This window comes from Phaseolus vulgaris, chromosome 3 (assembly GCF_051622355.1).
Source record: "Phaseolus vulgaris cultivar YP4 chromosome 3, ASM5162235v1, whole genome shotgun sequence".
Classification (NCBI taxonomy): domain Eukaryota; kingdom Viridiplantae; phylum Streptophyta; class Magnoliopsida; order Fabales; family Fabaceae; genus Phaseolus; species Phaseolus vulgaris.
The window spans coordinates 34,866,733-34,879,194 of record NC_143500.1 but is presented as its reverse complement, the minus strand read 5'-3'; the positions used below and the strand labels follow the sequence as shown (position 1 = coordinate 34,879,194).

At 26.1% G+C, this 12,462-nt stretch overlaps 1 protein-coding gene across 3 annotated transcripts; it reads right to left on the bottom strand.

Annotated features, from left to right (window-relative positions):
- Positions 1–443: 443 nt before the first annotated feature.
- LOC137807182 (RNA polymerase III RPC4) lies at positions 444–3,606 on the bottom strand. Of its 3 annotated transcripts, none has more exons than XM_090299522.1 (11): positions 3,481–3,606; positions 3,230–3,288; positions 3,060–3,115; positions 2,910–2,973; positions 2,790–2,829; positions 1,879–1,992; positions 1,764–1,789; positions 1,573–1,633; positions 1,246–1,337; positions 928–1,158; positions 444–747 (listed from the first exon to the last, which is right to left on the bottom strand). In XM_090299522.1, the coding sequence occupies exons 2-11, from the start codon at positions 3,263–3,265 to the stop codon at positions 598–600; spliced, it is 870 nt and encodes a 289-aa protein (XP_090155648.1). In that variant the 5' UTR covers positions 3,266–3,288; positions 3,481–3,606; the 3' UTR covers positions 444–597. The 3 variants fall into 3 exon arrangements, with proteins under 3 accessions (XP_090155648.1, XP_090155650.1, XP_090155649.1); XM_090299524.1 differs by having other exon boundaries at positions 1,764–1,786; XM_090299523.1 differs by having other exon boundaries at positions 3,401–3,576.
- Positions 3,607–12,462: the final 8,856 nt, after the last annotated feature.

The window sequence follows — 12,462 nt, the reverse complement described above, 5'->3', positions numbered from 1 at the left end:
ATATGAAAAGATGATATGATGGTAATTGATAAAAAAAACAAGGTAAAATTCAAAATATTTGAGGTTTTCGAATCTGAACTCTGATGCCAACTATTTCGTTGAAGCTCATGTTTTCATCCTGAACCAAAAAAGTTTAAAATCATCCACAAGCCTTTAAAACAAAACAAAAGTGCATGCATGCCATATTAAGAAAGGAGACACTAATATTTATGTTTCGTTGTTTTAGGAATAAGAGCAAAAAACGAGACCATCACACAATAAATTAACTCAAAAATTATTCAATGAAATTACTTTTAATTCAATAACCGTGCTAGCTACTGAACCTGAGAAATTCTGACGATCTGAAGAAACAGAAGACGCATGAAGCATAAAAAATATATTAGATAGAACTATTTCTATTTTCCTTTCCTGCAATAAGTTCTGTGAATCATCTTGCTCCCGTTTCAAGATAGAAAGAAAATTTCATACTTCTTTTTCTTATTACTTCTCATTTCATTGTGTATGACATAATTTCAACAAATTCATAAATATATGTAAGTGTAAACTATCTTTTTTCGGTAAATGTAAACTATCTGAAAACAACATTATTTGAATTTATCACAAATCAGACAAATTGTCAAGTATGTCATCTATATCCGGGGTTATAGTAACATGTTTGCTTATCTCCCCAATACTGCACAAAGTTTTTTCAGCCTTATTGATAGCAACCACATCTTGGGAAAAGGAACAATTCATACCCGATGAAACCTGCAACGAATTTTTAAAACCAGAAAAGTAGACAAATTTAGCTTAAAAAATTTTGTATGTCACAGAAGATAACAAAATATCATTCTTGCAATATGACCATATCTTGAAGATGCTTAAAAAATGGTAAAATAACACTAGGATCTGTACCCTTAATTTATGTAGTGAATGCAAAATACTTACATCATAAAGGGTATTGCCAAGCTTGAGCTTGATTTTACCACTTTTGTATACCAGCATTTTACCCATGAAGCCAGATGGTAAGTCTTTCAACTCACAAAGCCTCTCCCCTTTCTTTGTACCAACCGGAGGTTTGGATTTCGCATTAACATCTTTGCCTCCATCAGCAGTTGATATTATAGGCAATTTTGAAGGCAATTTAATCAAGAACATATTTGCCTCTAGGTTTTCCTCCTACCAACAATTTGCTCAAAACATTATTATAATGATTAAAATAAATTTCATTGGTCAAATTTATTTCTTAAACTTTACTTTACCTACCAAAAGGCCTAACTCCATTGCTGAATTTGTTGCTTCTTCATCGTATGTTCTGGCCTCTGCAGCCTCCCCAAATTCCTCCTCATCAAGAAGCTCTATCAGAAGAAAAAAATATCTGATGTTAAAGCCAGTAACTAATTAGATATTTGGAGAGTATCCAGTGTGTACTACTTTCAAAGTACCAAGAGTAGTAACTAAAATTATTAATTCTGGAAATGAGCAGAACAAGTTTTGTTACTAAATTAAATAGCTGAAATCAGTCAGTTCTCCATAACTTTTACTTCATTATTTTTCTTCCTTTCTTTTTTGCAAGATAGTCTTGAATTATACCTGGGTTTCCAGAATATGGCCTCCTCAAAGGAAGAGTTACTGGATAATTACTGTAGTAGTCCTATAGCAAAATCAAACAACCAATACTTCAGAACAAAAATAAGCATGAACAAATACATCGATTAATGATAAGAAGAAGATGAAACAGTACATGAATTAGAGAACATATTCGTTTCATTCAGAATACTTACCCATGGTTCTGTGTATTCTTTCTCTGCTGCAATTAAAGCATCACCAGAGTACTGTTAATAGGAGAAAGGATCGTGTAGTAGTCTATTAAATGAAAGTGTATTAATGGTGGCATACCACTAGATGTTGAATTCGGATTGATGTTGACATTTCTGCCACCCCTGCCAATACCATATGATTTCAAAGAAGTTGATTCACCACCATAACCAAAAGCAATTTGTGAAGCTGACACTGCACACCATAAATATGAACTAGGCCAATTTAGAAAGCAGAAAGCATGATGCTAAACTTTCCTTGGTAAAAAGGGAGTCGTGTCAAGATTCAGTATGGGATCTCTACATAGACAGACTAGATACGAAGTATCCAAATTACGCTACTTCAACAATAATTCAATCACTGAAGTCCGAAGAACAAACATTTGAGAGAGTAAATGATAACTCATTGATTCTCCAGTAATTTGGCTTGGTATAAAACATATTCTCAGTAAAAAATCCTCTAGGTGTCAGAGCAGTTATTTGTAGCAAATTGTTTTGCCATCAGTAATAATAATGAAAGAGAATCACGGTAGGTGCACACAAGATATGACCTAAGGAGTTGAAACTTAAAGAGTATGATAAATGTCAGTGGGCAATAGAGAGTGTATAATACTAAAAAAATAAGGAACAAAAAATGCCATCTGCTATATGGTAAACGTGGGAATAAAAAAATGAGATTCAACACTTGTTACCATCATGATCTATATGAAATAGATAACTAAAGATGCTGATAAATCTCCTAAAATATCAGAATACACTAGCCGAATAACAAACTTAGTCATATACATTACTGCTTTTCAAATCTTCCAAAAAGTAATGACTACCCTAATATGCTTAAAACATTTTCTTCATCATTTATTAGGAGAAGTAATATCTATTTTCATGATTCATATTCCAATAACGAAGAGAAGAGACAACGATATCAGAAAATCAATGCTGAAGATATAAAAGACAAAGATAATCAAATCAGAGAATTCCAGTAACAAAATAAACCTTTTTTCTCGACCTTGTTCCTTGCCTTCATAGCACTCTCCTACACAATAAGAGGGATATATAAAATCAGAGAAAAGTAGAATAATTAAGGAATACCAATCAAATTAAAACCACATATACATTGAAACGCCGGAGCAGATCCTTAGCCTGGTTGGCATCAGCCTGAGCATCCTCAACCACTTCACTGCAGAAGTAAGCAGAACAAATAAGAGTAGCACTAAATTAAGCTACACTACACCACAAACTATCATCAAACAAAATAATCCATACGCTTTAACTTCTTTCTTTGGAACAACACGGGGTGGTGCTCTTGGTGCAAATTTATGCTGCAATGCCAACAACAACAGCAGATTAAATAATTTTACTTTGTGATGAAAAAAACTTATTGCATTTGAAAATAATAATAATAATAATATGTATTGAAGAAATTAAAAGCAAACCTTCCGTCTGACCGGTGCAGAAGGCTCTGAATCCATAATAGTGGAATGCTGATCCGAAACTGAGAAAGAAAACAAATAGTGAATGAGATATTGATAAACCATGAAAACGGAGAGAAGGAAAAAAGGTTTTGATCCGTCACGGAATCCGATTATCGAATGGAAAAACATTACAAGAAGAAAATATTAACAGAACGTTGGGTTAACGGAAGCAGAGTATGGTGTTGTGAAATATTGGGAACAGAGACACATACGTAAAACACAGAAACCGTAATTGATGAAGAGAGAAAACACTGTGTTTGAAAGCAATGGGAAGTTGAGTTGTGAAAAAGAGAGAGATGAATAGGAAATAATAAGCCGCAGGATCCCCCACTCCTTATAAACCTACCTAAGTTGGGTTCATATGAAACTTATAAAGCCCAGAAACAGGGATTTTTTTTTTTCTTTTATTATAGAATCTTCTTTGTTTTCAGGAGGTAATGTCAATATTTTATTCTGGTTTAGAATGAAATTTATTTATTATCTTCATACAACAAATTTGTTATCTTCATAATATCTGTATATCAAAGTATAATTATTTGAATTGATATTTTTAAAATATTATTGTGTGTTCAATTTTTTTATTATTCTCTCTTATAATTTTTATATATATATTTTTATTTTATGTGATTTTATTTATTATATAAAAAATTATTAAATATTTTATTTATTGTATATTATATTAAGCCATATTGTAATTAAAAAAATCATCATACAGAATCAAATATTCTAACCAATTACTCTTAATTGTATATAAGATGTGAACAATTACACTTTTTAAATTATTTACCCTTTTTAGCTTTAGAAGAAATGTAGAACTTGATATACGAGATTCTGATTCCGGGCTGAAAAATAAACGGAAAGTCACGTCAGTTTATAGTTATTTATTGTGAAAATGTGAAATTTATCTTTCTTTATTTATGTATTAAGGGAATTACTGGCGTTTCTTAGTTTGTATATTTATATTATTATTATTATTATATGCATATTATTATATATATATATATATTTATATTTTTTAATATTAAATTATTTATATATATATATGTCTATATTTTAAAGAAAAAACATTAAATTATTTTTTAAAGATAGAATCAAATAAAAATAAAGATGGATATTTAAAATATTTTTCTGCGTATTATTCAAAAGAAATAAAATTATTGTTAACAAATATCTTTATTAATTACAATAATCAAATTGTATAGATTATATCATTCATAATTTTTTTTTCAAGATTTAAAAAGTATTATATTCTTATCAAGATTAAAAAAATAAAATAAACTATCACAATGTTTACGTATTATAATTTATTTGATTTTCATAAGAAAAATAAAAATCTAATTACAAGGTGAAATAAATAAAAACAGTAACCAGAAGACGTAATGAGAGTGAAAGAAGAAAGAAAAAAACAAAAACTAAATAATTTATATATATTTATTCATATAATTTTGTTTTCCAAATACTCATAAAAAACAGTTTTTGAAACAAAAGCATAATATCATTCCTAAAATCCTTTTTATATACAGAATAGATATAATATATTTTTATTTATTAAAATAAAATATAAATTTATACTTTTAATATAAATATGTGAATAATAATATTTTATTTGATTTTAAATATTAGTTTACATATATTTTGTTCTTTATTTATAATATACTGGATTCAAATTTTCTAAAATTTTAAGAAAAAATTATGTAATTTAATCATTAATACTAATAAAACTAAATTTTAAATTTATTAATTTTATAAAAAAATAAACTAATAAAAGTAAAATTAGTAAAGAGTGGTTACAAACTGTATATAACATAAATAATTCTTTCAAAATTAAACAAAAGAGTAAGGATATTAATAACGAAATATATTTTTTAATCTGTATCAAAATATCAACATCTTTCCTTGAATAAAAATAATTAATTATAAATATATAATATGAACTACTTGTAATATTTAAAGTAGTTTTTCCGAATTTTTATCTATACCTATATATAAAAGGGAATTCCCTCTTAACTGCTCTTAATTTTTTTTCTTATTTTATTCTTATATTAATATTTAATTTTATTATTGTATTATGGTCATTGTGTCATTTCTTATTCCCCTATTAACTGCTCTTAATTTTTTTTTTCATTTTATCCTTACTTAATAATTTATTGTATTAATTTATTTTGGTTATTTGGACATTTTATAATTTCAAAAATTAATAAAATAATTTTAAAATTTATTTTATTTATTATTATTTAACTGGAGAGTGGAGAGAGGGGAGAGAATGATTAGTATCTTCTTCTCTATTAAATAAAAAATTAAATATATTTGTAATATTTTGTGGACCACTTTAGTGGGAGAGTGGAGATTTGTTACGTTACTTTTTTTTATTTAAACTGATATTCTCTTTTATTAAAATTGTAGAATTTTAAAATTGATTTAAGAAACGGATTTTATGATTCTCCACTACACATAACCCAGTATCCTATTTCCCACTTTCTCTCTCATGTATAGGTACCTACTCCCCACTTTCTCTCCCCACTACACATAACACATTAAATAAATAAATTCATTCATTCTCTTTGCCATATGTAAACTTTTAATGACCTTCTCCATTATTTTATTAACATACTCTTTAACAGTATACTCTTTAACTTCTCATTTTAATGTTATTAAGAGAAATTGTTTTTGAAGAATAAAAAGATACTAAAAAAAGAGAAATAAAAAATGCGGATACACACTACTCTTTAATTGTATACTCTTTAACTTCTCTTTTTAATTTTATTAAGAGAAATTATTTTTGAAAAATAAAAAAATACTAAAGAAACAAAAATAAAAAATACGGATACGCAGGCACGTCAATGCCTGTGTTCCCACTAGTATTTATAAATATAGTTCTATAAATATTAATAATATATAGTTATTAAAAATTCATAATCAATTGATGGTACAAATAATATATATATATATATATATATATAAATTCATTCGGTATATTTATATTTCAAACATTAATATAATTTACTTAGAACTATTACGAAGTAGAAAATTAATACTTTTTCAGAATACATGTATATTTTGTATTTTCATATAGAAATTTAAAAAACAAAACTTATTGAAATAAAAATGCAGTATTGATAAAAAAAAAATATTATTGAAGCCCTTTTATGCAATATATCACTAAGAAAAAAATAAGATATAAATATTTTCTCTCATCAGCTAAAAAAAAATAGTAAAAAATAAAAATATAATAATGAAAAGGAAAAGAAGACCGGTAAGAAAATATATATTTTCTAATCCTTTTCTTATAGAACTAATGTCATTATTATTTTATTCTGATTAATCAATATAGGTTGTATAAATTTTGTTTGTTTAAGGTTAATGCTCCTCATTTTTATTTCTTTCACTCTGCTTTCCATTATTGTTTATTTTGTTCTGATCAATCAATACAAGTTGTATAAACTCGGATGATGTTTAACTGTTAATGCTCCTTATTTTTATTTTTTTCACTTTGCTTTTCATTTTAGTACAGCAAGTCAAGACGGAAGAGGAAGAAGATAGAGAAGTTGAATATCTCAAACCGTTACTTGAATAGAAAGCATTTAGATTTTTGCACAATTACAAAGTTACCGTGAAAGAGTAAAGGAATTAGAAAATAAATATTTTCTTAAGATTTGTTAATGGAGTTTCTCAACTTATTCTTCTTCTTTTTTCTTTTCATTATTATATTCCTCTTTTTTAGATGATGAGAGAAAATATTTTTATCTTATTTTTTCTTAGTGATAAGTTGCTTAGAAAGGGCTTCAATAAATTCTTTTATCAATACTTCATTTTATTTCAATAAGTTTTATTTTTTAAATTTCTATATGTATTTTGAAAAAGTATTATTTTTCTACTTCGTAATAGTTCTAAATAAATTTTATTAATGTTTGAAAGATAAATATACCAAATATATATATATATATATAACAAGAAAATCATTAAATAATAACTAAATTTAGAGAAAAAATAATAATTATTCACTATATTAACTAAATTAGATACTAATTTATAAATTGCAAAATTATTCATATATAAAGTGATTTCTCTTATTAGTAAAAATTTATAAAATGGTTTCTAAATTTGTATCTAAATTTTTAAGATAGATACCAACTTAGAAACTATTTTATAAATTTTTATTAATAATAGAAACTACTTTAAATATCAATAGTTTTTTTTAAGTAGTTTCGATTTATAATTTAATCAAATAGTAACTAGTTATTTTGATTTCTAAAATTAATTTCTATTTGATGAATTTTATATATATATATATATATATATATCCCTATATTTTCCCATATCTAATAATCATAATTTGTATGAAATATTAAAATAAATATATAAACATAATACAAATATATCTAAAATTTCATTATTATAATGTTTCAAATTATCTCTCTCTTCATAAGACTTGAAACATTTACATAAAATTTAAAACCAAATTTCAAAAGAAAAATAAACATTTTCCATCATCCATCTTCTCACTCAGAAACTTTATCACCTGTAACATCATCACAGATTAAAGAAAAACAACCACAAAACACAACAAAGGGTAAGTTAGGTATCAACAATTTCAATATTCATCTTTCTCATGTCAGACTTCTACTCACTCGTATCACATAGACACTTGACTCTACTTTCGGAAGACTCGTGCGTTGACTTAGACTCAAAGATCTGCACATGTCATACTACATCACTGTGAAATCCACACAGCTATGCGCATAATTAATCTCAATATCATCTCTCCTAGTATGACAGGGTTAACTCATATAACAGGTCAAATTAATTATCTTTCAAACAACTTACCCATTCATATGAACCTCCTTCGACTCTCACCACATGAATAACTTCATTTATATGATTCCATTATCTCAGTAGAGTCAGGATATCTCCTTCTAAACGAATTCCTAGTCAATGCTCATCCTAAACAATCTTAACACGGTATTTTCTTTCCAGAAAATACTATGTCTTGATTAAAATTCATATTTTGAACCTCATAATATCCAACATCAAACAATCAAATCATACCAATGTTTAGAATATCCAAAATACACAACAATTCATTGACTAATCATATAAATGTCTAATTAAAGAGATTTTCAATTAACTATACATGAAATAAAAGTTTACATACTTTATAAGAAGGACTATATATAGAAATAAATAAATCAATCTTTTAAAAGCAAATAAAAATTAGTTTAATATTTTTATTTTCATTTATTTATTTATTATTATTATTATTTTAAACTCTAGCTTGAGCTAGAATTCGCTAGCTTGAGCTAAAATCCTTCGGAGAGTACCCAATTTTAGCTTGAGCTAAAATCCTCCAGAGAGCATCCAAAATTTTAGCTTGAGCTAAAATCCTCCAGAGAGTACCCAAAATTTTAGCTTGAGCTAAAATTCGCTAGCTTGAGCTAAAATCCTCCAGAGAGTACCCATAATCTTTTAGCTTGAGCTAGAACTTGCTAGCTTGAGCGAAAACTGCAGAAAAATTATGCATAACTTAATATACTTATTAGATTATAAATCAATATTTCATTCAATTCATAAATTATAAATCTACACTTTACATTGATAGTTCCTGTTCAACATGATACAATTACTCTCATTGAATCATTGAGCTATTTTGTCCATCTATACATATATATGATTTCTAAATTCCAAAACCATCTAAATCAAACAACCAATTCTCAATCACAACACTTTCAATTTCAATCAAACTACATCTACTCAAACACAAGAAATCTTGCAACAAAATTTGGAATTGGTGACCACGTCACACTCACATTCAAATATTCTAACCTAAGGTTCTATTGAAGATTCTAAACTAGCTTCTCTTACCTGGACTTTAACATATGCTCACTAAGAGCTCCAAACCCACCAAAAGCTTAAGGATACCCTAACCTGCACCACAGAGTCCTGATCACAAATCTAACTATATCACTAGGACCCTGAGCTAACAGAGACTAATTCTGAAGATAAAACCCTCACATGCAAACTTAAATTAAAAGGCAACCTAACCAGATCAAAACTAACTCAAAGGAAAAGGAGCCAAGAATGAACTTACTCTATCTAAGATTTTGATCGGTCAATCTTGTAGAGTTCATTGTCAGGAGTCCAATGGCGGACTCTGATCGTTGATCTGATGAGCGAGGAGGTCGAATTTTAGAGAGAAGGTAGAGGAAATGAAAAAAGGGAACAAAAATGAACTTACTTTATGAAAGATTCTGATTGAGGATGAGCGAGGAGGTCAGAATCTTAGAGAGAATGGAGAGGAAAGGAAAAGGAAACTTCTAGAGAGATGGTGGTTCTTTTAAAATGAGACCTGAATAACTAATTTTCTATTTATATAGCTTTTTCACTTTAATATGTCATTTTAATTGTACAATTTCTACTCTAAGACTCTCTTTTTTTTCTTGGTCCTTACAATTACCATCAATTGAATTACGAATTTTCAATAACTATATATTATTAATATTTATAGAACTATATTTATAAATATTAAAAATTTGAAAAGGCAACTTTAAATATTATATGTATTATATGTAGTTCATATTATATATTTATAATTAATCATTTTTATTCAATGAAAGAGATACAACGTTGATATTTTGAGACAGATTAAAAAATATATTTTATTATTATTATCCTTATCTTTTGTTTTAAATTTAAATTTTGAAAGAATTATTTTTGTCATATATCTATAACATTTTGTAGTCATTGTTTTAGTCTATAGAATTAGTTACTGATTTGACTTTTATTAATGTAATTTATTTATTTTATAAAATTAGTAAATTTAAAATTTAGTTTTATTAATATTAATGGTTAAATTACATAATTTTTTCAAAAAAACTTAGAGAATACATATCCAATATAGTACTTAGTATGTAATAAAAAACAATTATATGTAAACTAATATTTAAAATTAAATAAAATATTATTATTCACATATTTATATTAATAGTATAAATTTATAATCTATTTTAATAAATACAAATATATTATATCTATATATAAAAATATTCCTTTTTATAACTTATTTTAAAAATGATATTATATTTTTATTTTAAAAATTGCTTTTACGATGTGAATATCTTACAAAACAAAATTATATAAATAAATATATATAAATTATTTAGCTTTTTTTTCTTCTAAAAATATGTGGCTCACCAAACAACTTCTTTCTTTCTCTTTTTACTTCTTCCACTTTCATTATGTTTTCTTTTTATTTTTATTTATTTATTTCACGTTGTAATTCGACTTTTTTATGAAAATTAAATAAATTATAATACTTACTAATTATAATAGTTTATTTTTTTTAATCTTCATAAGAATATGCAAGTAAGAAAATAGTAAATAAAATTTGTAATTTTTAAAATTGAATAAATTATAAATGATATGTTCTATACAATTTAATAATTGTAATTAATGAAGATATTTTTAACAATATTTTTTTTAGTAAGCAGAAAAACATTTTGAATATAATCTTTATCTTTATTTAGTCGTATCTTTGAAAATAATTTAATTATTTTTCTTTAGAATATATATATATATATATATATATATAATTTGATATTTAAAAAATACAAATACACATATAATAATAATAAAAACAAAAAATGCAAATACATATACACAAGAGCGTCTGTGTTTCTACTCGTAAATATATAAAGGAATATGAGAATTAAGTAAGTACTTTATATAAGAAGAGATTGATTGACTATTAAATATTTGTCATTCAAACAACTATTACTATATATATATATATATTATATGTGTGTGTCCAAGTTTATGATTTGATTGGATTGTATTTGATTTGATTAGATTGTACTCAATTTGATTATATTTTATATTATTATGCATATCTCTATATAGCTTGGATATGAGGATATAATTTGAATATCATAATGCTAGGTTGGATGATAAATAAATAAGATCAACAGGTGTGAATTCTAACAACTTAGATGTGATGAGTTCGTGTGTTATATTTATGATTGTTTCGTCCTTGATTGCAATTGTTTTGATGATTATTTGATATCAGATATACATTGTTGTTTCGATGATCTTGACAAGTGTTCTTTCTATGATCGTTTGGTCCTTTATAGCAATTATTTGATCTCGGATAGACACGGTTATTATGATAATTTGATCTCAACAAGTGTTCTTATATGATTGTTTAGTCCTTGGTAGCAATTGTTTTGATGACCATGTACAACTCTTCAAAAAGTAATGTTTGAAGGGGGTTGTACTTCTGATATTCCTAGCATTTTCATTAAAGCTGTAGGCATTATTCCAAAGTGTTGGCCAATAGTATCCTACTCTTAAAACTCGTGAAGTCATACATCAGACTCTTTAGTGCATCCCACATATGCCTTTGTGAAGTTTAACAAGCATATATTTAGCTTGATCATCATCTAAGCATTTTAACAATAGAGAGGAAAAACCTCTTCAAAAGAGTTTATTGTTATCTTCAAGGATGATATTATCCTTGAAGATACCCTCAAGGATTATACCAGCCACATTGACTTCTTTATTTGACGAATTATCCACGCTAAGGGACTACCAATTGTATATTTCTATGAGTTTAGGAAAATCGATCACAAAATCTACCAAGATTTGAGCTTTCATTAGTCCTCTACTTTTGAATTTCAAATCGAACTCGTGTAGCATGACTGATCAAGCTATTTATGGTTTTTGCTTTTTGGAGTACTTGCTTGACGGGATAAATTATTCCCATAATGATATGGAAGCTTTGGAAATATTATTGAAGTCTCTAAACCAATAAAACAATTACTAATATTAATTTCTCTTTTATTTGAAATTGCTCTTGCCCTAATTGTACAGGATGAGATACAAAATATTTTGTTTCTTATCCTTTTTTGTAAACAAGTACTAAGTTTATGATCGAGTTTTTTTTTTATAAAAAGCTTTCACGTTAAGTATCACTATGTTACTTGACATCTCAACTAGGCTGATACCTCAAGTAACAACAATAATTTGTCATCACATGAAAAAATATTATTAAAAAAAAGAAAAAAGAAAAATATGAGGAGACTAAACCAAAACTCATAGGTAAACTATACCTATTAATAGATAGTTAAATGAGACAATTTATAATTTTTTTTTTTTTTTATGATCTAAAACGTATTTTCACATTTAACATTCTATTCCAACCT

Coding starts and splice junctions, on each gene's coding strand:
- LOC137807182 (XM_090299522.1), bottom strand. CDS start 3,265: ATGGATTCAGAGCCTTCTGCACCGGTCAGACGGAAG. Junction 3,116..3,229: donor CTGCACCGGTCAGACGGAAG/GTTTGCTTTTAA, acceptor TTGGCATTGCAG/CATAAATTTGCACCAAGAGC. Junction 2,830..2,909: donor ATCTGCTCCGGCGTTTCAAT/GTATATGTGGTT, acceptor CTTATTGTGTAG/GAGAGTGCTATGAAGGCAAG.